This window comes from Acinonyx jubatus, chromosome B4 (genome assembly GCF_027475565.1).
Source record: "Acinonyx jubatus isolate Ajub_Pintada_27869175 chromosome B4, VMU_Ajub_asm_v1.0, whole genome shotgun sequence".
NCBI lineage: Eukaryota > Metazoa > Chordata > Mammalia > Carnivora > Felidae > Acinonyx > Acinonyx jubatus.
In genome coordinates, this window is record NC_069387.1 from 58,140,499 (window position 1) to 58,166,671 (window position 26,173).

A 26,173-nucleotide genomic window follows, 5' to 3' on the forward strand; every position below is an offset into this window, starting at 1 on the left:
ACACATCTTTCAGCCACTGACTACATTAATTTCCTTCACTTTACTGCACCATGCAGAATCCGTTACTGCCACAAAATCACTTACTTTAAACCTTTCATAGAAAGTCCCAATAAATTTTATCATAATTAACTAAATCCCCTAGTTAATCAGTGGGAATTCAATTTGTAAAACTGAGACTACTGAAAGCTACAACGACTCCACCAGCCGGTAACATCGACGCCGGGTTTGCTCAGGTCTCCCACCGACCGCCCGGGGTTTCTCCAGGAGGACGTGGCCCTGGGACCAGGGCAGGACGGGGTCTGGCCCCAGACCCGGCGCCGCTGGGTGTGTCAGCCACCTCCCTCCCCCATCCCCGTCCCCCTCTCCCGACCTGTCACTTCCCCCCGGCCAGCCCAGACTTGAAGTCTCCGCCCCAAGGCCCTCCCTAGGCGGCTGTCGACCTTCCTCTAACCCGCGCCCAGAAAGGCTGCACGGAAACTGCTGTGTCAGAACGGTTCGAGGAGCCCGGAGTCAGAGCCAGCTTTAATTCGGGAGGAATGACTACCTAGGGCCGGCCCGCTCAGACTCAGCAGGGAAGACTGTGTCGCAGCTGTTGGGAGGGTGCGTCCTCAACCCCACCCGGCCGCCCCGCCCGCGGCCCCGCGAGCCCTCCACCCCGCCAGCCAGCTGGCCGCCCGCTCCCGGAGGCCGCGTCTAGGCGGTGTTGGGCGCGGGGTCCAGAGCGCACGCGCGGAAAGTCGCGAGCAGGCGCCTCCCCGCCCCCGCCCCGCCCCCTCTCACGTGCCGCGCAGCGTGCGCCCGGGCATGTGCGGACACACGTGACAGCGCTGCGTCCGGCTCCTGCTCCTTTACCCCGCACGGCTGTACTTTGAACCCCGGCGTGGGAGGGGGAAGGGGGGGTGGGGAAGGAAAGCCGGCCGGGAGGGGACCGGAGGGGGAGGCCGGCCTCCGGGAGAATGATATCATCGTCAGATTTATCGCTAGGCAACCTAAGAATGCTTCTCTCTTTCCAATCCTAGGGCTCCTTGAAGATCTCAAGGCTGATGATATTATTCCCCCCTCCCCTCCCCGCTTTAATTCTCCACCAAGAAGCGCTCGTAGGGAGATTTAAGGAGCTAGAGTTGGCTTACCAGTGTTTAAATGAGTGCGTTTCAAACAGACCTCAGAAATGGCTCCTTCATCGCGCCCACATTGCTCTCCAGGGATGCAGGCGTATAGTCCGGTTTCTTCACCTGTTGGGTCACGTGCGGATCACCCAGCTGCGTTATAGCTCCGCAGATGAGTTTCGTTCAACATAATACATACTCGAAAACCGAGCCCTGCTTAAGGTAGTATGGAAAGAGAAGCCAGTGTCTTTAAAATGTCGTATTATAAAGGAATTTTCTGATTACCCTAAGTAACAGAAAGTCTGCAGGAACAGGATCCAGGGTGGAGTTCCCCTGTGAAAACTACTTTGTTTTTTTTTTTTTTTTTTTTTTTTTTTCTTTTTCTTTTTAGGGTTTATTCAGTTTTCAGAGACAGAGCGTGAGCGGGGGAGGGGCAGAGAGAGAGGGAGACACAGAATCTGAAACAGGCTCCAGCCTGGGAGCTGTCAGCACAGAGCCGGTCGTGGGCCGAACTCAGGACTGCGAGATCATGACCTGAGCTGAAGTCTCAGGCTTAACCGACTGAGCCACCCAGGCGCCCCATGGAAACTAATTTTCTAAACGCAATACTGAACCTGTAAGGCTGCATGTGGAATCAAAGTTTACTACACGAATGTGTGGTGGATACTGAATACGTCGTTGTGAAACATTTGATATTCTAGGTATACACATGTGCATAGCAATATGTAAAAGGCTTCAAATTGAAACTGTAGCTAAAGTTTACAACATCCTAAAAATACCCCATGTAAAAACTGTAGCAAATCGCCCTCTTTCCTACTTCCTCAAATCTAAATGTTCCTTTTGTCCAGATTCGTAGTTTGCTTTGATCCCTTCTTCCATGGAGAATCTTTAGAGTTCAACCAGACCACGTAGGTAGGAGGCGTAGAGGCAAAGGTGGAGCGCTCACCAGATCATGTGGGGACTTCCAAACAAAGGAGGGCACATTTCTGGATGTCTCCAAATTTAGTAGACAGAAAAACTGTATGGTTCTTTGTAGAGGACCTTGACTATTGTGTCTCCAGAATTTATCTTCAATTATTGCATGCTCTATTCCATGTTTTGGGAAGGGGTTGTCTGGCCATCTTTCCTTCTCCACCACCAACTATATATTCTTGCCTGTTAGGACCTCACGTGGACTAGCTCCACTCATGTCATGAGCAAAAGTCAGGCTTTCCCCTCCTCATTACTATTGCTATGGGGTAATAGCTTAAAGAGCAGTGGACTCAGAACCAAAAAATCTGGTTCCAGTCCTCATTCTGCTACTTACTGAGCTACATGACCTTGGACTAGTTGTTTGCCTCAGCTTCCTCCTGGATGTTTTGAAAAATAGACCTAAGGAATCCTTGTTTCCCTTTAGGACTCCTCTCTATTTCTCTCATTTCCCCCTCTCCGGTGCTGAGTGGAGAACATGGATCATCACGCCCTTACGTGAAGGGAAAGAAGTCACCCTTAGTTTCTTCTGTAAGAAAGATCAAAGGTTGAGGTGAGACAGAGGCTGCTTGTGAGGTACTAGGTTTTTACCCCTCTGCTGCATTAGAGATTATCATGCAATGAATGTTCTCTTTTGCAGTAGGAAATGTTATGACCACTCAGTCCCAGCTCATGGTTCAGGTCCTCAAGAGGAGATGATGGTGAGAGAGTACAGCAGTCAGGTTCTAAAGAGACTAAGAAATTAGGAAATCCTTGCTCAGACCTTAGTCAAATATAGCCAATTAAACTCCTGGTACTCAGCACAGGACCAGAGTATATCAGAACCTTCTTGGAGAGAGCCCCATGGACTCATTCACCTGCTCGTTCTGTGAAAACCAGCTACTACTACTCTAGGCTGTCTCAGACTTACTCAGATGAAGGTAGCAACCATCACCCCCTAGTATTCACCTCTTTATAGCACCTACTATGTTGCATTAAGTTCTTTTAGTGTTGGTTTGTCACTCCCACTAGACATTGAGATCTTCAGAGATTATTAATCTTTGATTCTCCTGCACTGTCACAGCACCTTACATATAGTAGGGTCAAACCAGATGCCTGTATCCCCAGGCCCACCGTTTGTTCAATCTATAGGCTCACTGAGATAAGGAGTGTGTTGCAATCAGTAGGAAGTCTGAAACCTCTTACCAGAAGCTCTCCAATGGGTGTGTCTAAGTTCAGAGGCAGCATCTGGGCCCACACACCTCCCTGCCAGTTCCCCAGAATGTTTTTGCTGGATGTGCCACTCAAGATTTCTAAAACCCGGAGGTGGGGGTGATTACACAGCAGAAGCAGGGCCAGGGTCATCCATGAATCAAAATGCTGAATCAGTTTTTACTAATGACCCTTGGTGCTCTACTCCTATCAGTCTGAGAGAAAAATGTTCATCAGATAAAATAATTTGTTTCTGGCATGAAAATGTCATTATTTTGTGGTTAGCTGTGGAATAAAGCCATTAGCAAGCTGCTTTTTTACTTAATAAGATGATCAAAAAATATATAAAATATCTGAGGGCTTTTGCATAAGTGTTCTGATAGGAACATTGCCAAGAATGTGAAAAGTAAAAGAAATGAAGAAAAAAGCGTCAGGGGAGAAACATGTTACTGATTCTATAAGCTCACACAGTTTAGAAAAGTGGCCCTAGGTACTTCTGTTAGAGCCTATTATTCTAATTTTAGGCACATTTCAAATGGGTGTGGTTTTTGTCGAATGGTTTCCCAGGTCTCAGTAAGTCAGAGATAGCAAATTAGATAAGAGTTAGAGGCAAGGACTCTGACACATCAAGAAGTGACAGCTGGCAGCCTGATCGTGAGTAAAGAGATTGACAAACCTATAAAAAGCAGATATAAGAACTCAGAAAGTATTTAGTGCAGATGCTAATACTCCCAGATGACATGCATAGTGCAAAAGTGGTATTTATAAGGTTGACCCTGAATTATGGAGAATGGATAACTATGGATAGGGTATTTATTTCTAAGACGTGTATAAGACAGTATAGAGGACCTGTGTAATATCTTTTAGGAAGCTTTTCACTAAAATGTTAAGGAAAAAAAGAAAAGATAAACGAATAAACTTAAACATAGAACCTTCAGTTTTCTGAATCATTGTTTCATGGGGCACGTGTCATTCCTTGAAGCCAGATAAATTGGGTATCACTAAATTCATAATTTTAAAATATCAACTTTGAAAAAGGTATAGTTTTACATTTGTTTGTAGTTTTCAATATGGTAATCACTGAAGTAGGGAAAGAAACCCAATTTTAAGACAAATGTCCAACTCCTTTCTAGGAGCCTATTTTTAAGCACATGCTGCACATGCTTTTTAGTATAAATCTCATCCTAATCACAAGAAATATGTGATAATTTTCCTTGTCAATCTCCTATTAAATTATGTGAAAAACTAGAACTTACATTGGACTTTAACATGCACTGTATATCCATTTTGAACTTACATAAAACAACACAGAACAGTAAGTATTGATCTGAGGGTCCAACAGATTTTGTTTAACGAGAAAAACATCAGATTGAAGTAAAATACTATTATCACAATAGTACAGCCAGGTTTTGGCATTATAACAGCCTTAATTGGTTCACGAGGCCTCTGTTCATTTCTCTTTAAAGGAAAAGGCCTTAGTCTGTTTGCCCAGCCTTGTCTTCCAAGGATCTCAACCGGCAATCACCTTCCATGGAGAGGTTCAAAATTGACCTGTGACATATTCAGAAATTGGCTGAGGCCTTCTTTTACATACTTTTGAACCAATCTCAGTTGATGAGCAATAACCAAACTTATGGCCTGCATGGCCAATAACAGTGAACTAAATGAAAAATAATTTTCACAATGATAGGAACTAAAACTCCAGTCATACTTTAAATAGCTATTAAAATGTAGTTTCTAGTGCCTTAGCTCTTTGTCGGGGGAAAGGCCACTTATCAATTCAATATGAAGTTTGCTGAGAAATACATATGTACATAAAATTAAGTGGCATAATACTATATGTATAAAAGCATTACTAACTCAAGATTCATGTCTGTCCTAGACTGAAAAATCACATATACTACAAAACATTTTGGGTAAAATTTCACCACTGCAGGTACAGGACCATCCTTGGTAAATCATTACTGGAGTCATTACTCTAGTGTTTTAATTCATAAAATAAATCAATTACGAAAATAATAATTTTCAGATGCCATATAGACAATATTATTGTGCAGCTGTCCTAACTTTATATTACCATATAAGTATATAGACATTTGGACTAAATAACTGACCTATAAAATCTGGCCCAACCCTAAGATTTTTTACTCTATTATACCAAAATTATACAAATGCAAAAACATTTTACTGTTCTCTGATTTACTCTGCATCATTTTTGGTTCTGAAAGTAGTATGATTACAATAGGACATTAAAATATAGCTCAAAATATTTAAAATGCTACTTTATCCCATTATTCTGGTATAGACAATATCTTTCTAAAGTTCGATAAATTATGGTGCTCAAAAATCCTACCTGGTTTCCTAATGGTCATTTTTATTTCCTTTGTTCTTGTGGTTTATTTATGATGGTTCACGAATGCTACCCAGTCAATTTCAGTTTATGTGGTTGAAGATACTTCCAGTGGGAGGTAGTTTACTGACTGGGGGGATACAATAGTTCAGGCCTCTTGTGATACCTCCAGCTAGCAGTTTGATCTTAGGAGGATATATGATATCTTTGGGCTTCATTTCCCTCATATTATAAAATGCAGGGGGCTGGACAAACTGATCTCTGAGATTCCTTTGACTCCACATTCAATGACTTGGAGTTTCTTTGCCGTAAGTCAGCAGAGGGAGCACTTTTTCTACATCTCATAAATTTTGACTATTCTTTCAACACCTTTCAAAAATCAAAGGGTTTGTGAAGAACATTACTGAAACTAAAAATTGACAATCCTTCACACAGTTTATAGTAAACCACAAATTTGATTATGAATTTGAGACAAGTCTAAAGATAATTATTTCTTTTCCTTGAATTCTATGATGAAGTTCCACAGTAAAATTATTTTATAAAGATTAAAGAGCTAAAAATGTATGGAGAAATTAAGCTCTCCTATATGACAGTGTGTTTATACCAGAGAAACACCAGGCCTATCTGGTGTCAAGATGAGAAATGAAAAATACATCAATCGTAAAAACATTAGCAAATTGGGTCTGACATCAACAGACCACGCAAGTGATTGGTAGGTTTTTCTTTTGCACTTTTCATTGAGATACACTGGAAATAAGTAGGTAGACACAGCGAGAGCCTGGAGGCTTGCAAGAAATTGGAAACGTGTGATATCAAGCCAATGACAAAGTTCTTTCTTTATCTTAGAACATTAATAGCTTTCATCCCTAAATTCATAGATATCTTAAAACTAATTGAGCAGTATGTCTTTTTAATTATTAGACAATCTCATGTCGTATATTAAAATTTTTATTCCTTAGTAAGAATTTTAAAATCACAAAATAGTGTGGCAATATTTAGGTAATAGAATTTATGGAGTGCTGAAAATACTAGAATATAAAGATAATTTCTAGTTTATCTTCACATACTAAAACTTTCTAAACCAGCTGGTTTCTTGCAGACAGTATTTATTTTTTTTTAATAATTTAAGACAGCATAAGCTTGTACCAAGCATAAGCATTATAACAAAAGTGCAACTTTTCAGCAAATCCTCCCCAAAAGATATTTAACTCAAAATATCATTAGCACATAGTTTCTCCCTACAAAAATAGCATGTCAGACATCATTAATTGGATGTATTAACAACTATGTACATAAGAGCCACCTTGTAGGCTAAGAGTTTAACGTTGTTTAAACACAGCGTTTGAGGCAAACAGTAGCAACAGCAGCAGCAAATGCACCAAACTGACTAAAAGACCCAGATATTTTCTTCACTTATAGTCAGACTGTTGTGTCTCACCCCTTACATAACATTCAAGTGAGATTTCTCACAGTGCTACCTTGGCAACAAACTAAAAATATCTAGACAAGGTCTTGGTTTAAGCCTTATTAAAAAAAGCTTTTCTTTGTGATTATCTGGTATCTGGTTTGGTCTCCAGAAAATACATAGACTTGGAGATAGGAAGGCCACACAGGGCTTCATTCCACATCTTTACAGCATTTCCACTCAAAACTGACCAGTTTAATGCTTTTCTCCACTTTTGTTATTTAACAGAAAGAATATAGGATAAATCATCTTGGACTTGTTTTCTTTTTTGTTTTTAAGTTCAGTGCACATTCCTTTTTTTTTTACAGCAATATTATAAAAACTTAGGAACCTGATGGATTAAATAATGACAAGGTGGGAATAGATGCAATATATATATCTATATATATCTATATATATACACATATGTGTTTGTATATATCTATAGATAGATACAGATATATAGATATATAGGTATATAGATATATAGATATATATCTATATATATATATATATGAAATTAAGACAAGTCAATTGATTCACGGTCAATTTCTCAATAAAGTGCTAGTAAATGTACCAAGAATGATTCCGGCCTTCCTCATCCATCTCCTTCCCTGACTTAGTTCTGACAATGGCCCAACTCCGTGTCTCTTTAAACAAGAGCAAGTTACTAGGGGATACCATTCAAACCACTTCAGAATAGGTTGCAACGCAAGTGACTGCATCCTCACTTCTTCCTCTTTGAAAAATATATACCTTTTAAAAAGCTGAACATTATAAAATACTGAAGGGTAAATTCAGTTCTAAAAGGTCCTCACTGTTTGTGGAAAGCCTCCTGAAGCAGGCAGGACACAAATGAGGCAGGCAGATAACAACTGCCTACCTGCCTTTCAGGTCAACTCCTGGGCCACCTTGCTCCTCCCCTGGTTCAATTAGCTCACCCAAACAGCAGACCCTTCTCACTTCCTCCAGAATTAGGTTCTGTATTTTAAAAAACAATGGAACATGGCCTAAAGGAAGGCAAAACTTATTTGGGGGGAAATTCTTTAAAGAATAAAGTATCAATACCGCAGAGGATCTTTTAGAGCCGGTGGGGGAAGAAAAGGATGTTAGTGTGCGGAGGGTGGGGTGGTGAGGGATGAGCAAAACAGGAACTCCAAATGTACACAAAACACCTGTGTTGTTGTTGTTTTAAAAGCCTGTCGTGCATCTATTACACTTCCTCCCTTAAAAACGTTAAGGGTGTTTTAACTTATTAATATTATTATTCCGCGTGAACCCTCGTCCTGTCTAAGAAAGAGGGCGAGGATTCAGGGGGTCTCCTTTCCTGGCTGCGAGGGATCTTCCTGAGCAGAGCTCTCCGGGTTCCCGGGCTCACGGGCGCCAGCGAAGGACAGGTGGGTGCGGCCGTGCGGGTGCGGGGGGTGCAGCGCCCCAGGGGGCGCCACCTCGTGCGGCAGGAGGGTCGCGGCGGCGGCGCCGGCCTTCTCGGGAGGGGGCGACAACACCGAGGACAGGCAGGGGAAGGCGGCGGCGGCGGCGGCTGCAGCGGCGGCGGCGGCGGCGGCTGCCGGCGCGGGGATGCCGGGGTACAGTAGTGGGAACGGGGCGGCGGCCGCCGCCGGATACAGGTACTTCTCCAGGCCGCTCTTGTCCAGGAAGGGCTGCACGTAGGCGGCGGCCGCCGAAGGCGAGAGGAAGTAGAAGGGCAGGCAGAAGGGGGCCGCGGCGGCCGCGGCGGCCGCGGGCTGCGCGAAGGGCGCGCCCCCGCCTCCGCCGAAAGCCACCAGCGAGCTGAGCAGGGCGGCGTCGGGTCTCAGCAGCGCTGCCGCGGCGGCCGGGTCGGGCCCCAGGAGCGCGGCCGCCGCCGCCGCCGCGCCGCCCCCCAGGCCGCCGCCGCCACGGGAATCCAGCTTCATCCTCTTGGGCGCCGGCGAGTCCTCCCCGGGGGGCTCCTGCTTGATAGTGACGCGGCTCGCCCCGGCGCCTTTGCCCTTCTCGCGGTCCGGCCGAGCCTCGGCCTCGCCGCCGTAGCCGCTGTCGGTGTCCGTGTCGTTCTCGGCGGCGAGCTCGGCGCTGGGCTGAGTCCGCTGGATGACCGGGACGCAGTGGGCGAGGGGCTCAAGCTTCTGCCCGGCGCGCTCCAGGCAGGGGGCGGCCGCAGACCCTGCGGGGGCGGCGGCCGAGGGCGCGCCAGTGCCTTTGCTCAGAGGAACCTGTTGAGTCAACAGCTGAGGGGTGGGCAAGAACTGGGTGGCCACGGCGTGCAAGTGGTTGATCAGCTGGACACACCGCTGCTCCCTGGGCGTCCAGCTCTCAAACCGGGAGAGGTATTGCAAGACTTCTTTGGCGCATGTTTGAAATCCGGAGTGGAACGCATCCAAGTCGGACTGAATGGGCGATTTCAGAGATCGCTCCCCTAGGATGAGGAAGGGGTGGGGGTGGGGGCAGAGGAATGGAGGCAAGAAGAAAAATACCGACGTTAAAACATCTGCTTATCACGTGGGCCCTACATTGACTAAAGTGATCTCGGTTTTTCCTCTGTATTCGGGTGATATAATCCACTGGTTGCCGGGGGGGGGGGGGGGGGGGGGGAGCAGGGAGGCGCTCTACTCCCAGCTGAAAAACCAAAGTGGAGAGCGCAACCGCCACTTTAAATAAAAATCTGAGTTCTGCTGAAAGCCTCTAGGATGCTTCGGGAAATGGGCACTTTCCAATGAAGGGAAAGTATAAGCAATTTAACAAATGAGACTGCGCCCATGGGCCCAAGGAAGGAGGAGGGGGTGGGGGAAGAGTCCTAACACTGCCCCTCTGTGGGCTACCCGGCTTCATCAGGGTGGGTTGGCCTCCCTGAACTGACTTACCATTCTGTAAAGCAATTATCTTCTGATGCTGCTGCTCGGTTAAGGCTGTTAAAGCTTTTAAGTGTTTCAAAGTTAATTCCAATACTACCGCTTTCTCCAGATGCCCCAGAGTCTGCAGTGGTGCAAAAAAGAAAGGGGGCACTTTGGTTACTTAAAAACACACATTTGGCTCAATCGGCTCTCCACTCAGCACAGCAACTTAAGCAAACACTTTGAAAGAAGTACTATTCCTATACTTCTTAAGCTTTCCAGAAGACGAGTTATAAATGATTTCTTGCCTTCAGTTGTGAGCACCTACTCTTGAGTTTGTGGGAAACTCTACACTACAGCCCAAGTCGTAAGGCATATGATATTTACATTTATTCTTGTATCTCTGGGAGTAGTACCAAGCTATTAACACGCCCTTGGAGAGCAGCAAAGAATGAAAATGTACATCTTACTGTCAACTTCAGATGTTCAGGCAGTAAATCTTTCAGCTGAGCAATGCATTCATTAATTCGATCTCTTCTTTTCTTTTCTATTAATCTGTGCGGTAATTTGTAGGTATCCTTAATATACGACAATCATGGAAAAGAGAAAACAATAAGCTAAACATTTATAGGATAAAACAATACCCCTCCCCAAAACCCCCATATTATGTGATAAACTATGCCAAGAAAGCTTTTCCTTTGGACTGTTCTGAAATGCAATTTGAATTCAGGTATGATGTTTAATCTCCCCCTGAGAGTATCCAGCAAACCACTTAAAATTCACAGTTGGGGAAGCTCAAGGGCTGGAATATATTTGCGGGCAGAGCTTCGCTGTGAAATCAATGGCCCTAATTAACTATCCAGGCAGGTTATGGGGAAACATCGGAAACTTACACTTACCTTGCTATCGTCTCGCTTCATGCTCCTTTTGGGCTTACACATATACAAAGAGGAATAGTCCAGTCTGCAAAACAGAAATCAGCATCAGGCACCCATTCGGGGAGGGGCACTGCCGTTGCCCGCTCCATACCACTTTCTGGAGAAGGAAAAAAAAAAAAAAATCAAACTGAAGCCTAGACAGATATTCGCAAGGGTGCGTGCACCTTACCCTATAAAATCTCTATGTTCCAGTAACTGTCTCTCTTGCAAATGAGGAATTCCTTCGTCCATGTTCAACCGCTGTCCGTTTCCTCTGTTTCGATTTTTGGGGTTCTGTTTTATAATCTGTGGGACGACAGCTTTGGGAGATCTTGGGGGGATCTGTGCGTCTCCAGTCTCTCTCTCTCTCCCTTCTTCAGTGCAGTGTTGAAAGTGTGAAGCAGTTGGTTCCCCCCCCCCCTCCCACCGCGCTCGCTCTCTCGCACACACGCACACACACGCACGCACACTCGCGCCGGCCCCACTGCGCTGGTAGTTTGCTCTCACTCCGGGCAGTGTTTGGCCACAGGGCACGCGCGTCGCCGGCCAGACCAGCACCCAGCTCACGTGCGGAACGTACCATCCGCGGTCCAGCCCGGAGGGGGGCGGGGGAGGAGGGGCCGGGCCGGGGCGGGGGGGTGTCGGGAGCAGGCTGCGAGGGAGAGCGAACGGCAGGAGGGGGCGGGGACACCTGATCAGGGCCACCGGAAAGGAAAAACAACTTCAGCCAAGCTATTCATCTTCCCAAAGGCGTTGCAGTCAGCTGGGGGTGGGGGAGGGGACGCCGGGGGTGCGGGGCGCCAGGGCTTCCTGGGCTTGGAAATGCTACTCCTTCAATTCGCCCGTCATTACGGTGCAGGAACGTGAACGTGGCTTTTTGCTTCGCCACCGACTGCGCTGTTGGTTTGGACCAGAGAAAGGAAAGAGAAAGAGAATTCGCGGTGGGTAAACTTCAGTCCCGAAGGAAAATTTGGAGACTTGTTTGCTCACCGCTCAGTGGCCTGGGGGGCGGGGGGGGGGGGGCGGGCTGGCCCAGGTTGGAGGTTGCCCCCTAATGGGGCAACTTGAAATCCGCTCCCTGAAGGATTTAAGATAAATGGAAATGTAGTCACTGGGTCAGAATGTCGCAATCCAAGTGTCTTTCGGCGACACGGTGTCCCTGGGCCACCCAAACTTCCCGCAGCAGCCGGAATTGCGGTGCCACTAATCACAGAAGCAGATGACGACGTTTGGGGCCTCTGGTGCTCCCAGAGGAACGCGGCGGGAGAGAGGGGGGAGGAGAGGACGAGAGGGGCTACCGCGGAAAAGCAATGCAGCTTTATCACTCGCCAGCTAAACTCCGTCGCCCCTCATCGCCTCGGGTGGTGCTGCGTGCTTCTCCTCCCCACGCGCCCCCCCCCCCCGGGATAAGCGACGCTGGGAGTGTGCAGAACCCACGTTTACTACCGCTGGCACCTCCAAAGCCTCCCTCCTTAATCCTGTCTCAAACGGGTACCAGCACAGGGCCAGCAACGTGATCCGACCTGCCGCTGCTGCCACATCACTGCGCGGGGAACCCGTGCGCGCGCGCGCGCTCGCCCTGGAGCGGCGGCGCCCGGTGCTGGGAAGCACAAGCCAGCACGAGCCGGGTTACCTATCCCCAGAGCCATCCCGGGAGCATGACTCACTGCTATCGAGAGTTACCGAGAGGTGCCGGGAGATGCGCACTGCCCACGCCGCCCGACGCAGCGGGCGGCCAGGGGCCTTGGAGGCCAGGGGCAAGCTCGTCCTACGGGACTCCCAGGGCTCCCGCCCCGCTGCTGCCGCTACTCGGCTCTGCTGGGGGTGGATAGAGAGAATATATGTTGATCTCTCTTATATAAGTAGAAAGACATAAAACCAAAGGTCTTTCCTTCCTGCAGCAAGCGTAAGATTCACATTCTGGGTTATCCCCGAAACCTTCATCACTGCCAACGGCACGTGAACCAAGGGGAGAAGTACGGCGAAAGCGCACGCACCCGGGTGCAGCAGGGACCGGGGCCGTCGCTACGTGTCCCCCCCCCCCCCCCAACCCTACCCCTGGCCCCGGCCCGCCCCGCAGAACGCGGGTTCCGGGGACGGATCTGGGTCGCGGGAAGCGGCGGCTGGGAGGAGGTCACGTGTCTGCGGGAGTCGCGTCTCCTCCCAGCCTCCAGGAGCCGCCCGGGCCGCGGCCGCCGCGCGCGCTGCTGCAGTCTCCAGAGTCCTGGGCGGAGACGCGCCGCGTCTGGCTTCGTGACTCCCGCGGCTGCGGCGGCGGCGGCCCAGGCTCACCCCGGCAAGAGGAGACGCTCGCGGTCTGTCCACTTCATCTGTGTAGAGAGCCCTTTAAGGTCTCTCGACTTCCTCAAATAGGCGGACGTAGTTTGCATCAAACAGACAATTTTTATAATGATAACACTTAAATAATGTTTAAATACTGCCTTTATCTTAAACCTCCATCCAATCTCTCTCTTGTTTCCAAGTCATTGGGTAGTTAATTCTCTTTAATGGGGAGGGCAATTTGATGCACTAAGAGCGGCGTATCCTTGCAGTGCTATCCTCTTGTTCTAAATTGGCCAAAAAACGGGGGTTGGGGAGTGGTTGGGGAGGATGCCTTTAAGATGAAACCTCCCCTTATAGGTTTGTAAATGTTTGAAGTAGGAAGAGGGTATAAATATTTGCTCCACAGCTAAACTTTCACTTGAAAAGCATAGCTGGAGTATTTAGTGAAAATAAAATAAAGACTGGATCACTTCATCTTGGCCTTGTTGGTAGAGCAGACAAGACACAAGGCAGACGTCTGACTAGGGCGAACCTTAGGGACTAATTCTGGGGAGGACTCTAAAGCAACTTAGAACAGGAGGAAAAGGGCGGGGGTTGGCGGGGGAGGGGGGGGAGAACAGGAGGGAAAGGGAAAGAAGACTAGTGGATCATGGGTGTGTTAATTTTGGATGTACACTTCTCATAATTTGAAGACATAGAAGCCTGTTGCTGCAAATGAAGCCTTTTGTGTTATTACTTTGATCACCTCTCCCCATCATCCTGTCCCAAGCTTCCCTACTTCTGTACACATTTTTGTTTTCTCTTCCATTCCTTTCTCTTTCTGATACCCAGCCCAAACTGTGAATGCAGTCATTTCTAATTTTTGGTTTCCTTTGTTATTCTCAGTTTTCCGTTTCTTCTGTCTTTCCTTTCCATGCCCACCATTTTACTCATTTCCCTTTTTCTTGTCTTTTCCCTTATGTCTTCCTCTTCCTACCTTTTCCCCATGAAATATCTGTTTTTTCTCCTTCTTTACAGTTTTTCTTTTATCTCTTATTGGCCTTTTTTTTTTCTTTAACCATTCACCTTGATAACTCTTCTTGCTTATCCACTTCCTTTAAAACCTGAGTCCTACTCCTCTTCTCAGATTCTCACCTTCTGGAATATGAGACATAGTTTAATATTTGCTGCAAGGAGGGTATAACAATAGCTAACAACTATGTGGCATTTACAATTAGAGAACCAGAAACTACACTAAGGGGCTTTTAATGTATGAACTCATTAATTTTTCCTACAACCTTGTCAGGTAGATACTATTATTGTCTCCATTCTACAGATGAGAAAATAGATATGTAGAGAGATTTCAAAAATGTGCCTATGCTCCCAGACCCAAGATATAAGCACAAGTGGGCTCCAAAGTCTGTGCTCTTAACTATTATTACCCCTTGTTGGGGTAATAGGACCAATAGGGAATGTTGACTGGCTGTTTAAAGGATGTTTTAAAAAATTTACCAGTGTCAGGGTGCCTGGGTAGCTCAGTGGGTTAAGCTAAGCCTCTGACTCTTGTTTTCGGCTCGGGTCATGATCTCACGGTTTGGGAGTTCCAGACTGGCATCGGGCTCTGCATTCACAGTGCGGAGCCTGCTTGGGATTTGCTGTCTCTCCCTCTCTCTGTGCCCCTCTCCTGCTCTCTCTCAAAAATAAATAAATAAAAACTTTAAGAAAGTTAACAAAAAAATTTACCAGTGTCAGTATGCGCATTTGTTGGAGTGGGGGTGGGGACAGTGTTGGAAGAGAGAGGGAAGGGAGAGATGTTAGCTTTGGGATTGAGAAAGCAAGGTATGAGGAAAAGAAGGGTGGCAGTCTGTGTTCAGTGAGTGATTCGTTTGGCACGTAACTCCAAATTTATTGATTTAAACCCAAATAGCCTAATTAATTGTTATAATTTCAGACTGATGGACACAAAGAAGTACAGTATAGACAAGGCTAATGGTGACCAGCTGTTCACCATTTCCACTGAGCAAACCAAGCCAAACTCTAATGTGAAGACTTCAGGTTAGTAATAGCAAAAGTTCACCTGTGGTGAGGTTAGAAAGGACAAAAAAAAAAAAAAAAAAAGTTCCCTAACAAAGGAACAAAAGACTAGAATGCCCTCTTTGGATATGTTTAAAAATAGGTTGAGTCTTATCTTTTTAGGAAGATTTAATGCTGTCCTGCTGAAAACCAAGGAGATACATGATGAGCTCGAAACCCCTTTGAGCCTATAATTAAAGAATTTTGTGATGGCTTGCTTTCAGTTAAAGATACCCATCCTTGTCCTTTTAATAGGTGGAGGGGAGGCTGCTTGCATTGCTTTCCTTTGGTTAAGTAGGGAATCACTACCTATGGAGACGTTAATGAAAGGGAACACTTACCCCAGTTCCCACCCTTCCCCCTACCCCCATGTAAGTATTCAAAGGGCTACACTCATTATATTCACCTTGTGACTTTGGAAGGTCTTATCATGCTTACTTGCAAAGTCTTGGATTTCCAACAGAAACTAAACTCTCCTGAGAGAATTAAAGTTTCCATAGAGAAGAGAGGTTTTCTGCCTTTAGGATTCTTTAAGACCTACCACTCTCCTGGAAGATGACTATGGTGTTATGGGACTCCCAGTTTGATTCAAACTAAGCATCCATCTCCAATAGCTGTAAAGACCCCAGATCTGCCCAAGGGTATGAGCCTTCTTGCCTGATGGGCTGTGAAAATGCCCCATTAGGTGGGCAGATGCCTTTCTTAATCACCTCTGTTTTGGGTGGTGGACAAAAATGTATAGTCACTCCGTATCATTTTACATCAAAAAGGGAAATACGTCTCACCAAGCAGAGTTCATAAACATTGGAAAGTTTAGGGTTGATGCTAAAATGAAGGAGGTGGGGGGAGCAGACAGAGTGGGATGATAGATTAGGCATAAGTGAAAGCTTCCCCTGGAGTCCTTTCTCTGGGCTTGCCCATTGCTCTTAGCTACAAAAAGTTAGTGTTGTCAGGCACAGCACGGAAAGAAGGCCACCTCATAGAAGGATCTTAAAAGGGAGGGAAACCCCAGTGCTACTCACCAGAAGCTAAATATAACTTTTAAATATTGATAATGCTGTTTTGTGAAGGTACCGGATTTCATATCCCAGAATAGAAGGTAGGGTTTTGCAGTTCGGAACTCAGCGAATTAGCAAGAACAGCACAAGAGTCTGTTTAATTTGTAAAAGAACTTACTGTAGACTACCAATTAATGTGTCTGTGGTTGTAAATATACACATGAATCACGTTTTATATGTGTGTTAACACTGCTTGAGGAGTTTGTAAACTATTAGTCTTTGCATAGCACCAAGGAGCAGATAATATGAAGTGGAGGAAATGAATTTTATTGCTGCTGAAATGATTTGTGTTTCTGTATTCATGTGATTATCACAAACATTCGTGTAGGTGTTACTGAATTTACTATATGCTTCAGATTCCTGAAGTTCTTACATACAAAAAACAGCTAGGAGAGAGACAACTAAAGCCTACAAGTACAGGGGGGAGCTCCCTGGCTCTCCTCTCTCTAAGTATCTGGCTCGTCTCTCCAGGTGCCCCTGTGCTTACAATACCTATTAGGCCTGGAAAACTGGAGTGAGGAGCACATGACAAGTCCTTAAGAATTTCCACAAAGTGATTCCTACCTTCCTCTGGATTCTCCTGGACTAGCTGGATAGTGGAATCCAGAGAGGCTACATGAACATGGGGTCTGTTGACTCATTTCCCCCCTTGTTACTGTTGATGAAAACTGTACAAAGTTCTCAAAGAGATTCATATTTATGCATTGTGGGACACAAATAGGAATAGGATATACTAAACAACCATTTATCTCATCTGTCCATTATAGGTGTGATCCTTGAATACTGATTTCATATGGTGTCTGCCCAGTGCAGAGAGCTATATGCTAAGAGACTCTGGTACTTTATAAAGGCAACAGAAAGACTAGCTAAGGACGATTTAATCTGCACTTAGAACTACTGGTAAATGTTATTCAATAGTTAACTTAAAGCAATAATGCGTATCTAATTACCCAAAAAGTAATAAGGTTCTGATATTAACTTATAATCCTCATTGACAAGGAAACTGATGGAAATCTAGTTTAGATGTGAGTATCAGTTAAGAGCTGCATTTGATTCAAAGAAACAGCTTAAACATATTAGGGGTTTCTTTTTCTGTCACATAAATGAAGCATGGAGGAAAAGAGTCCAGAGATAACATGAAGTTGTAACAGTGCTGTGAGCAGCTCAGACTTCTGCTTTTCTGCTCCACTCTCCACCAGCTTCCATCCATCCTCAGGATTTCCTCATGGTCATAACATGGCTGCTGGTGCTCCTGCAGGGGAGGACAAAATGGTGCGTCATAACTGAGAAAACCTCCTATAAAGAGCTTTTCTTATAATTTCCACCCAATAACTTCTACTTATATCTATGTCAAATCCTATTACAGGAGTGCTAGAAATAGAGTTTTCTAGTTGAGGCTCCCCCACCAATGTAGGGGTTCTTCTAGTACAGAGGGAGCAGAGAATGGATATTCAGTTGGCATGAGTCATCTCTGAGGTGGTCTGATTAAAATAAATGGCTGGTTCAGGTCCTCTTTTTTTTTTTCATCAGTGGATCTTTTTTCTCTTCTATGCCATATGTGTTGGCAATGTCCCTTTGTTGTATGAGGGTACTTAATACCAATTTCAGAAAATTTTCAGCCTTTCCATCTGCAATTGTATAAGCTTAACTAACTCCTTAAGCACATGCTTTTTAACATCTGTATTCTTAAGTCCTAATAATTACAGAAATCTGCTTAGGGAGGGAATTTAACGGGGTTTGCTCTTCTTCCCGTAGAATGCAAATTGTGCATGCATGTTTTCTGGGAAATGATTGTCTTCCCTTTTATGTAGTGGCATCTGTCCTCTGGTTGTTCTGTCTCCATAGCTCTGCCTTCTGCCCCTGGCATTTGGGTGGAAGAAGACAACCCCCAGCAGAAATGCACTCTCTGATAGTTTCCACCTGCATGGAGCCAGGATTTTACTCTTCATCTACTTCGAACCATACTGCTGTAGGCCACAATAGCTTCAGCGTAGATGAGGGAGGAGAGAAGAGGGAGGTGAGTGCAATAGAATGGGAACAGAGGGACCAATCTCAAAGGCTGGAATTGAAAAGTGAACCCTGTAAGAGAATGCATCTCTGGAGCACTTTCGTATGCCCAGGTATTCAGACACTTGTCCTACGAACCTTATTTAGTTCTCTGGACTCTTTGATCTAGGCACCATGAACTCCACTTTGCAGATGGACAAACTCAAGTTTAGAGACTTTAGGTAACTTGTCATTGCCACGTAGTAAATAGGGAATCTAAGGCCTGAGGTTCCTGTTGTCACTATCTGGTCTAGGGTTCTAACAACCACCTTCTCCTCTCAGCCCTCAGGGGGATACCCCACCCAAACCTTCTACCTTTCTTGGTAAAGCCCCCCCAGGTCACAGGAGCCATCAGAAGAGGCTGGTTATAATTGCTGAGACAAGGGGAAGAGGGTGGGGTGAGGCATTCTTGATCTTGTGCAGTGGTGTCCTGACATTTGAGTTGGAATTCTGGGTGTATCTCCCCGCAGACAGATGTGTGGATGAGAGTTGTGGTTAGTCCACTGGAATATTTACTGTGCTTATAGATGCTGTGCACTGTGATGGGCACTGAGGATTCAATATTGAACCTTGCCTTCAACGACCTTCCAATCCAATAGATCAAAATTTCTCTAAGAGGAGAGATCACTAAGGAAGCTAAGTGGTTATCCTAAAGCCATTTCCTGTTCCCAAGGTAGTACTCAGATGCCTCCTCTTTGGTGCATTTGAGATAACACTTAGAGCTATGCTTCTCTAGTAACACACTTTAGAAATCACTACAGAAAGTGTAGTCAGTGGCCTCAGTCTATGGGTAAGCCCCTGTTCTCCTGTAATCAAAACATTCCTGTATGCAAAGAAAATGCTGTCTGCCCTGCTCCTGTAAACTGTCTAGACCATCATTACCCTCCCCTGGTTTGGCCAAACTCCCTGATGTTGGTGGGAATGCTCCTTCAACAGCATCCTCTGCAAGTACGTACAACTTCACTTTATGTGCTCTTGATCTGCAGTCTGTGATTCTGTCATCTTCTATCACCTGTATTGTGACCTTCTCTCCTTTTGGCTTAGTGTTTGAACTTTCTCTCTTTGAACTTTGCCCTGTGGATTAACATTTGGTTTTCATCCTTGGTGCTCCACACCTCTGAAGTACCTGATAAGTAGCTCCTGTTCCATCCCAGTCCTCAGCCCTCACCCTGACCCCAGCTGCTGGGTCATTGCCCCAAAAATTCCCTTTTAGGTTGAAATTTGGACACAGCCTGGCTTAATTAATTTCATCTGCTCCAGACCTGGCTAGAGCAGTTTTGAAAAAGATGATAACTCATTACAGTGGCTCATAACCTCCAGGGTACAGATTTTTACATCCCGCAAAAGGGCACATCTTTTTCACCATCATGCTGTCAATTTCTTTTGTTCCTTTTTGGTCTCAGCCTTTCAATCTGGAAAGGGGCCTGGCTGGGCTAGCAACTTGGGGAGGTCTGATGTCCACATCCCTTCCCAGCTACACGGACCAGATGGCAAAGTTAGCAAGATTGCCTGACCTTAAAACCAAAATCTCAGTGGTCATTTTTGGCCCCTTCATCTCTCTCACTCCCTCCATTTAGTTAATAACAATGTCCTATAGATTCTGCTTCTTAAATGTACCTTGAATCCATCCTTTTCCCCATCCTCACTGCCTGCACTGTGGACCAAGCCCCCCTAATCTCTCACCCCAACTACTGCAAGAACTTACCTTCCTAACAGTTGGAGCTTAGTAAGGAAAACAGAAACCACTTCAAATATTTCAGGTAGGAGGGACTTAACAGGGGGGATTAGAAGCATACATAACCTTTGGATACATAAGCTGGGGTAATCAAGCCTGGGAGAAACTGCTGCTGACCTCCAGCAAATGTTGACAGTCAGAAGTTTAATGAAAACCTGGATGCCACTGAGCTCAGCTGCCTGCCTTGCTGAGGAGGCTGACCTGCAGGAGCTTGCCTGGCAGACTCTGTGAGCCTCACGTGCACACAGCTGCCACTGAAGGAATCCACTGTGTCTTTTCCACTTTCCACATCTTGCACAAGGGCCTCTTATTGGCACAGTCTAAGCTGGAACCCTGCAGGCAAGGGATAGTGGAAAATGTCATTCCCAAGCTTCTTGCCTGGGATGAGAGCCAGGTGTAGAAGGCAGTGGTACTGGTGCTGAGTTGACAACTGACATCTCACACTCCATACACACTAGGTACGCCCACTTTCCCCCTCCACCACACCTAATTCACTTTTAAGTTATGACCAGAGTGATCGTTCTGTCCATGCCATTCCCTTGATCAAAACCCTTTGGGGGCACGTGGGTGGCTCAGTCAGTTAAGTGTCCAACTCTTGATTTTGGCTCAGGTCATGATCTCACAGTTCAAGAGATTGAGTCTCTCATTGGGCTCTGTGCTGAGCAGGAGCCTACTTGGGATTCTCTCTCTCTCTCTCTCTCTCTCTCTCTCTCTCTCTCTGTCTCTCTTTCTCTCTCTCACTCTCTCTGTCAAAATAAATAACATTAAAAAATCAAAATTTCAGTTTCTCCAGCAAGCTCTCTCTGAGCTCCTGGATTAGACTTGTCTCCTTCTGTAAGTTCCTTTGTACCTTGTAATTGTCTTTGATAACATTTATACTGTTGGAAAGACTCATAAGACTTTTCAATGTTTGTATTCCACATTCCACACTAGTTTGTAAGCCCCTCCAGGGACAGACACCTGAATTGTTTACTGCTGTGTCTCCAATGCCCAGGACAGAACTGAACACAGAATAGAAACTCAACTGTTTTTTGAATGACCTCCTGCAAGTGCTCCACCAAATCATCTATGAACTGAAGCCTTGTTCCAGCAGAGGGCTTGAGTGACAAGTTACAACCCAGCCACATAGCATTTGAAGAGTACTCAGACCTGCTGGAAGTGAGGATATAGTGTTGGCTCCTACCTTCCCTCCCCCCACTAGGACTTTCATATAGTGATGTGGCTCTTAGGGGCAGGAGCACCGTCACTCCACTTGGGGCACTGTGAATTTCTTTCTTGGCCTCAGTAGGCATGTGAAGACTAGGAAGCAGACAACATGAAGGACCATAAAGTGCTCCTGATGTAGCAGGAAACCCAGGAGCCTGGCAGGGCTTTGAGTGGCATGGCAGGCAGTTCTGTTGGGGATAGAACTCTGGAACTGCTGCCGGTCACTGTGCCAGGGTGGACACGTTCTGTGACCAGAAGGCAATCAGCTCTGTCATTGTGCTCCCTAATGGCTGTGGTGAGTTGGCGTTTCCCAGTCTCAGAATCGTACTTCCTTTCACAGCATGCATGACCAAGGCAGAGAGACTTTAGGGGTTGAAGCTGGTCCAGCTGAATTCCACAGGTGCTCCAGCGACCATGGATCGGCAAGGTGACATTCAGGGGATGGTTCTCAGAGGCCAGAGGTGGGGAGGGGGTGCAGAGTTCAGTGTGACAAGCCATATTTACAGGTCTGCTGGGCTGAGTGGATCCAAGGAGGGGGTCCCGGGGCAGTGCCAAAGAGCTTGGTTACCAGGAGTGCAGAAAGAAACAAGCACTGTGCCAGGATGTAGGAGTCAAGCCTCAGACTGTGGAACAAAGTAGGAGTGTTGAGATCCAGGAAGCCACTCCATCAGAATGCCAAGCTGGTAGGCACAGAGGAGACAAGAAGTGAGAGGTCAGTGCAGACAAAGGAGAGCTGGAACAAGACAGGGGTGGTAGAGACCAACTTGGGATGAGACCCTACTGATGTGGGGGAATTCTCTTTGGGGTGGTCAGTCTTGCCCCTGATAGGCTGGAAATATGGGGAGGACAACTTCAACCCTCATCCACAAATCAACTTTGCATTATTCCTGGCACTTAAGACTTGCAAAAACAGAGGTCCCATTTTTCTAATAATGTATTTGGACAGAAAGCGTTGATTTTCTTAAGCATGCAGTTGCAAGATAAGCCTGCACTTATGGAACATAGCCCTGGTGGTAGCAAGCCATCAGTAGGCCTGGGTCTGAGTTCACACCTGCTCAGCACTCCTGCATTGTCGGTGGTCATCCAACAGATACAATTCTGAGTCTGTTGTGATTCTGGATAGCTCTGCTGATGATTTTTCTGGAACCCATCCCATATTTCTGTCCCGTTTCGTATTATTTCATGTTCCTGCTTACAGTGGTAGAGTGATGTGGGTTCTGGCTCTAAGTTAAGAAGACCTGGGTTCAAATGCTGTTTCCCTCTGACTAGCTGTGTGACCTTAGGCAAGTTATTAATGAGTCAGTTTCTGCAAGTGCAAAGCAGGGATTGTGTCTACCTCTGACTGGTTGTTGTATGGGCTCGTGACAGTGCAGAACACCTGAGGCACAGCAGGCGAGCGGTAAGTGGTAGCTATTGTTTCTCCGATGATTGATCAGCTGCCTGATCCAAGTGGTGGATATCATGGACTGTGGTTTGAAACTAATTGACAGTTTAAGTAACATATTTTAGGTTCAAGAGGTAAATGTATTGCTTTCAATTATCCTTTACTAATAGGCGAAGAATAATAGAGGGCAGACCTGTGAATGTGATTTTCCATGAATGAGATATGCTTATATTTCATGTGCCAGTTGGAAATGGGTAATACCAGCCACAACCCTATGATTTTAAAACATATCCTTCAGCCAGCTCTCCTGAGAGGCTAGTCAGTTCCACATTTGTGCACGAATAGGAGGAGATGCTGTCAGCCCTTGCTCTGTGATAAGTTAAAGCCTACTCAGGTTTTAAATGAATGACAGGGATGAATTAAGTTTCAAATGTTGTTATCAGACCATGGGAGACATGTTGACTTATTTCCTCTCTGTGCCATCTATCCTAACAGAAAGTGCTTTTATTGTAGTTACTTGATGCCATGCTCTGCTCTGTTTTAGTGTTTTACAAATATTTTTTACATATTTATTTTGAGAAAGTGAGAGAGCAAGCATGGGGGAGGGGCAGAGAGGGGGGACAGAGAATCCCAGGCAGGCTCCACCCCATCAGCGCAGAGTTGGTCTCAGGGCTCAGTCTCACAAACCGTGAGATTATGACCTGAGCTGAAATCAAGAGTCGGACACTTAACCAACCGGCCGCCCCATGTTTTGCAAATATTAACTCATTTAATTGCCCCAAACTCTTTATGTTAGGTACTGTGATAATGCCATTCATAAAAGGAGGAAACTGAGGTACAAGAGGAAGTAATTTGTCCAAGTCAGGCCAAGCCAGGATGCCGAGCAGGCACTGTGACTGCAGGGCCGATGCCCATGATCTCTTACTTTACTGCCTTTACCCGGTGGCTTCCCCAATATCCAAAGAAAAGTTGAACATTCCCATTTACCATCCATGATTCTGTTTAGAGAAGAGAGGGTTCGCCATACGGAAGGAACATCTGAAACTCTGACCAGAAGGTTAAGCTTTGTGACTGCCTGTTTGCCTGAGTGCAAAAGGCAAGGTATTGAACTTCTACGAGCCTCAGTGTCCTCACTTATTCAGTGAGGAAATTATGTATCCGTTGTGAGGGTGATTAATATTATGCCTGCCACCAAGGAGATACCCAAGTAATGTTAGTGCCCACCTTGAATACTAAATACCTAAATATATCCACGTGTGCAATTATTGATGGTTTCTTTTCTCCTGACAAATAAATTCTTGATTCCTTTGACTTTTCATTTTTTTAAAAAATAGGATAAATTCTGATCACTCAGTTAATCATTGTGGATCATCTTTTATATGGAAGGCATTTTCTGGATTGATGCTAATAGAACTTTTTGTGATGATGGAAAAGTCCTATAATCTGTGCTGCTCAATATGGTACCCACTAGTTGTGTGTGGTTATTGAACACTTGAAATGTGGTTAGTTTAATTAAGGCCCTAAATTTCTCATTTTATTTACTTTTAACTAATTTAAGTTTAAATTGATACATGTGGTCAGTGGCGGTCATATTGCACAGTGAAAGTCTAGATGTTTTAATCTGGTCCAAATACTAGCTGATCAGCAGATAATTCTTTTAAGAAAGCCAAGACAGGTTTTTAGTTTGTTCTTTTCCTAAGGTGTCTATGATGCTCAGTATCTATGTAGGAAGGAAAAAAAGTATCAATTATCAAGCATAAATTCAGGCAAATAAAGAGAAACTGTAGCCATCAACCTCACTGGGTTTTATGATACTTGACAGATCCATTTTAATTTTACTGGAACCCAAATGACATAACTTATCAACATTTTAAAATACTGATCATGAATTTGCTATGAATATTTAATGACTTCCCATAAATGGATAGTAATATAATAATTTTAATACTGCATATCATATCATATGTATGTTAGGTTTGGATATAAGCAGTGGTGTACTGGCAAATCTTTAACTGGTCCTCTGGGAGAAATGTGTGTGTGTGTGTGTGTGTAGTTTATTATACATTTTATTATTGTAAAGGATGTGTAGCACAGCAACCATTTAAACATAATAATAAAATATACATTGCTCCTAAAAATTCCATATAGCCAATTGATTCTCGCTGAACACTTTTATTGATTTTTGCCGTATCTTTTATCCCTTGCCAGCCTATGGTTGTGATTAATTCATAAGTATAATTCTGACATGAATGTTAGGTATTTTTATTTATGGTGAGGAAAGTGAAATTGAAACAATAAAGACATTTGTTTGAACCTCACTCATTCATCAGTGATAGGAGCAACTTCCTCCCTAAATCAGATAATAATTTTCATATACTAGAAAAAGATTTCCTCATTTTTTTGTGCTATTCACAATATCATGACTATAGACATGACACACTTTTAAGTCCAATCTATGTGATTAAAATTTCTCTATTACTTTCTTGAGTCTAACAATTGACAAAATAATAAATCAAGCTCTAATTTGTAGCATTTGCCAATTTCCACGGCATCGGTACTCCCACTGCGATCAACTGTACATTAGTCATAAAGCAGCACTGAAAATGGAGTTGGTAAGCTACAGGAGACATAACTATCTCAAGAGCATAGGTAATAGAAAAATGTATTAAAGTTACCAGGAAGTGACAAGTTTTTGAATATTAACCACCTTTGTTGTTAATATAATCTATTTAGTCATAAGTTTACATAACTTAATTTTTAATAATGGCTAGTCCCAGAATTCATCCTGTCATCAACAATTTATTGAGGGGCCACTCTGTGCCAGGACTAAGTGCTAGGACTATTAATATCAATAAGGCCTGTCAATATTTGTGCCTTCCAGGATGTGCTGTTGCTCTCTTCTGTATCAGCCTTTCCTCCCCGAATGATCTCATCTAGGCTTATGGCTCTAATATCATCGTTATGCTGATGACTCCTGAATTTATTTTCAGCTGCAAGCTCCAGACCTGTAAATCCAACAGCCTACTTGATGGCTCCCCTGGGATATCTAATGGTTATCCTAAAGTTGACATGGCCATTCCAGCTTGGCACATCTTAAGGTTCACCTTCTGCCCCAGGGCCATCTACTCTTCCTCTGTTCTTCACCATATGCTCTGTCAATGGCACCACCATACACCAGTGGTTTGAGCCCCAAATTTAAGACCCAGCCTTGGTCCTTCTCTTTCATATTTTCAACACCCAGTCCATCAACAACTTCTGTCCTTTCTATACCAGTATCTTTCCTGAATCTGGACAGTTTGCAGTATCTTCACTGCTATCTTCCTCATCAAACGCACTGTCTCTCATGGGGACTATGGAGAGATGCCTACTGGGTCTTCTTGCCTCTACTTTTCCATACACAGAGTATGAAGAATCAACTCTGAAAAATATAACCCAGCTCATGTCACTTTTTTTGTTTAAAATCTCTCTAGCAGTTATTTATTTTAATTAGAATAAGGTCCAATGTCTTGCCATGTTTGTGGTAGGCAGAATAATGGGCCCCCAAAGATGTTCATGTCCCAATCCCTGGGATCTGTGACTAAATGTTTCCTTACATGGC

The 26,173-nt window shown here is 45.0% G+C and overlaps 1 protein-coding gene and 1 long non-coding RNA gene across 2 annotated transcripts; one reads left to right on the forward strand and one right to left on the reverse strand.

Moving 5' to 3' along the window:
• Positions 1–359: 359 nt before the first annotated feature.
• On the forward strand, positions 360–4,203 carry LOC128316371 (uncharacterized). The gene is made up of 2 exons (XR_008300182.1): positions 360–1,328; positions 1,498–4,203. It is a non-coding gene; the product is annotated as an uncharacterized LOC128316371 (long non-coding RNA).
• A 2,340-nt stretch (positions 4,204–6,543) lies between these two features.
• Positions 6,544–11,790, reverse strand: BHLHE41 (basic helix-loop-helix family member e41). The gene is made up of 5 exons (XM_027035785.2): positions 11,002–11,790; positions 10,794–10,857; positions 10,365–10,472; positions 9,925–10,036; positions 6,544–9,479 (listed from the first exon to the last, which is right to left on the reverse strand). Exons 1-5 carry the CDS (start codon positions 11,061–11,063, stop codon positions 8,371–8,373), a joined length of 1,455 nt encoding a protein of 484 aa, XP_026891586.2. The 5' UTR covers positions 11,064–11,790; the 3' UTR covers positions 6,544–8,370.
• Between the last annotated feature and the right edge of the window lie 14,383 nt (positions 11,791–26,173).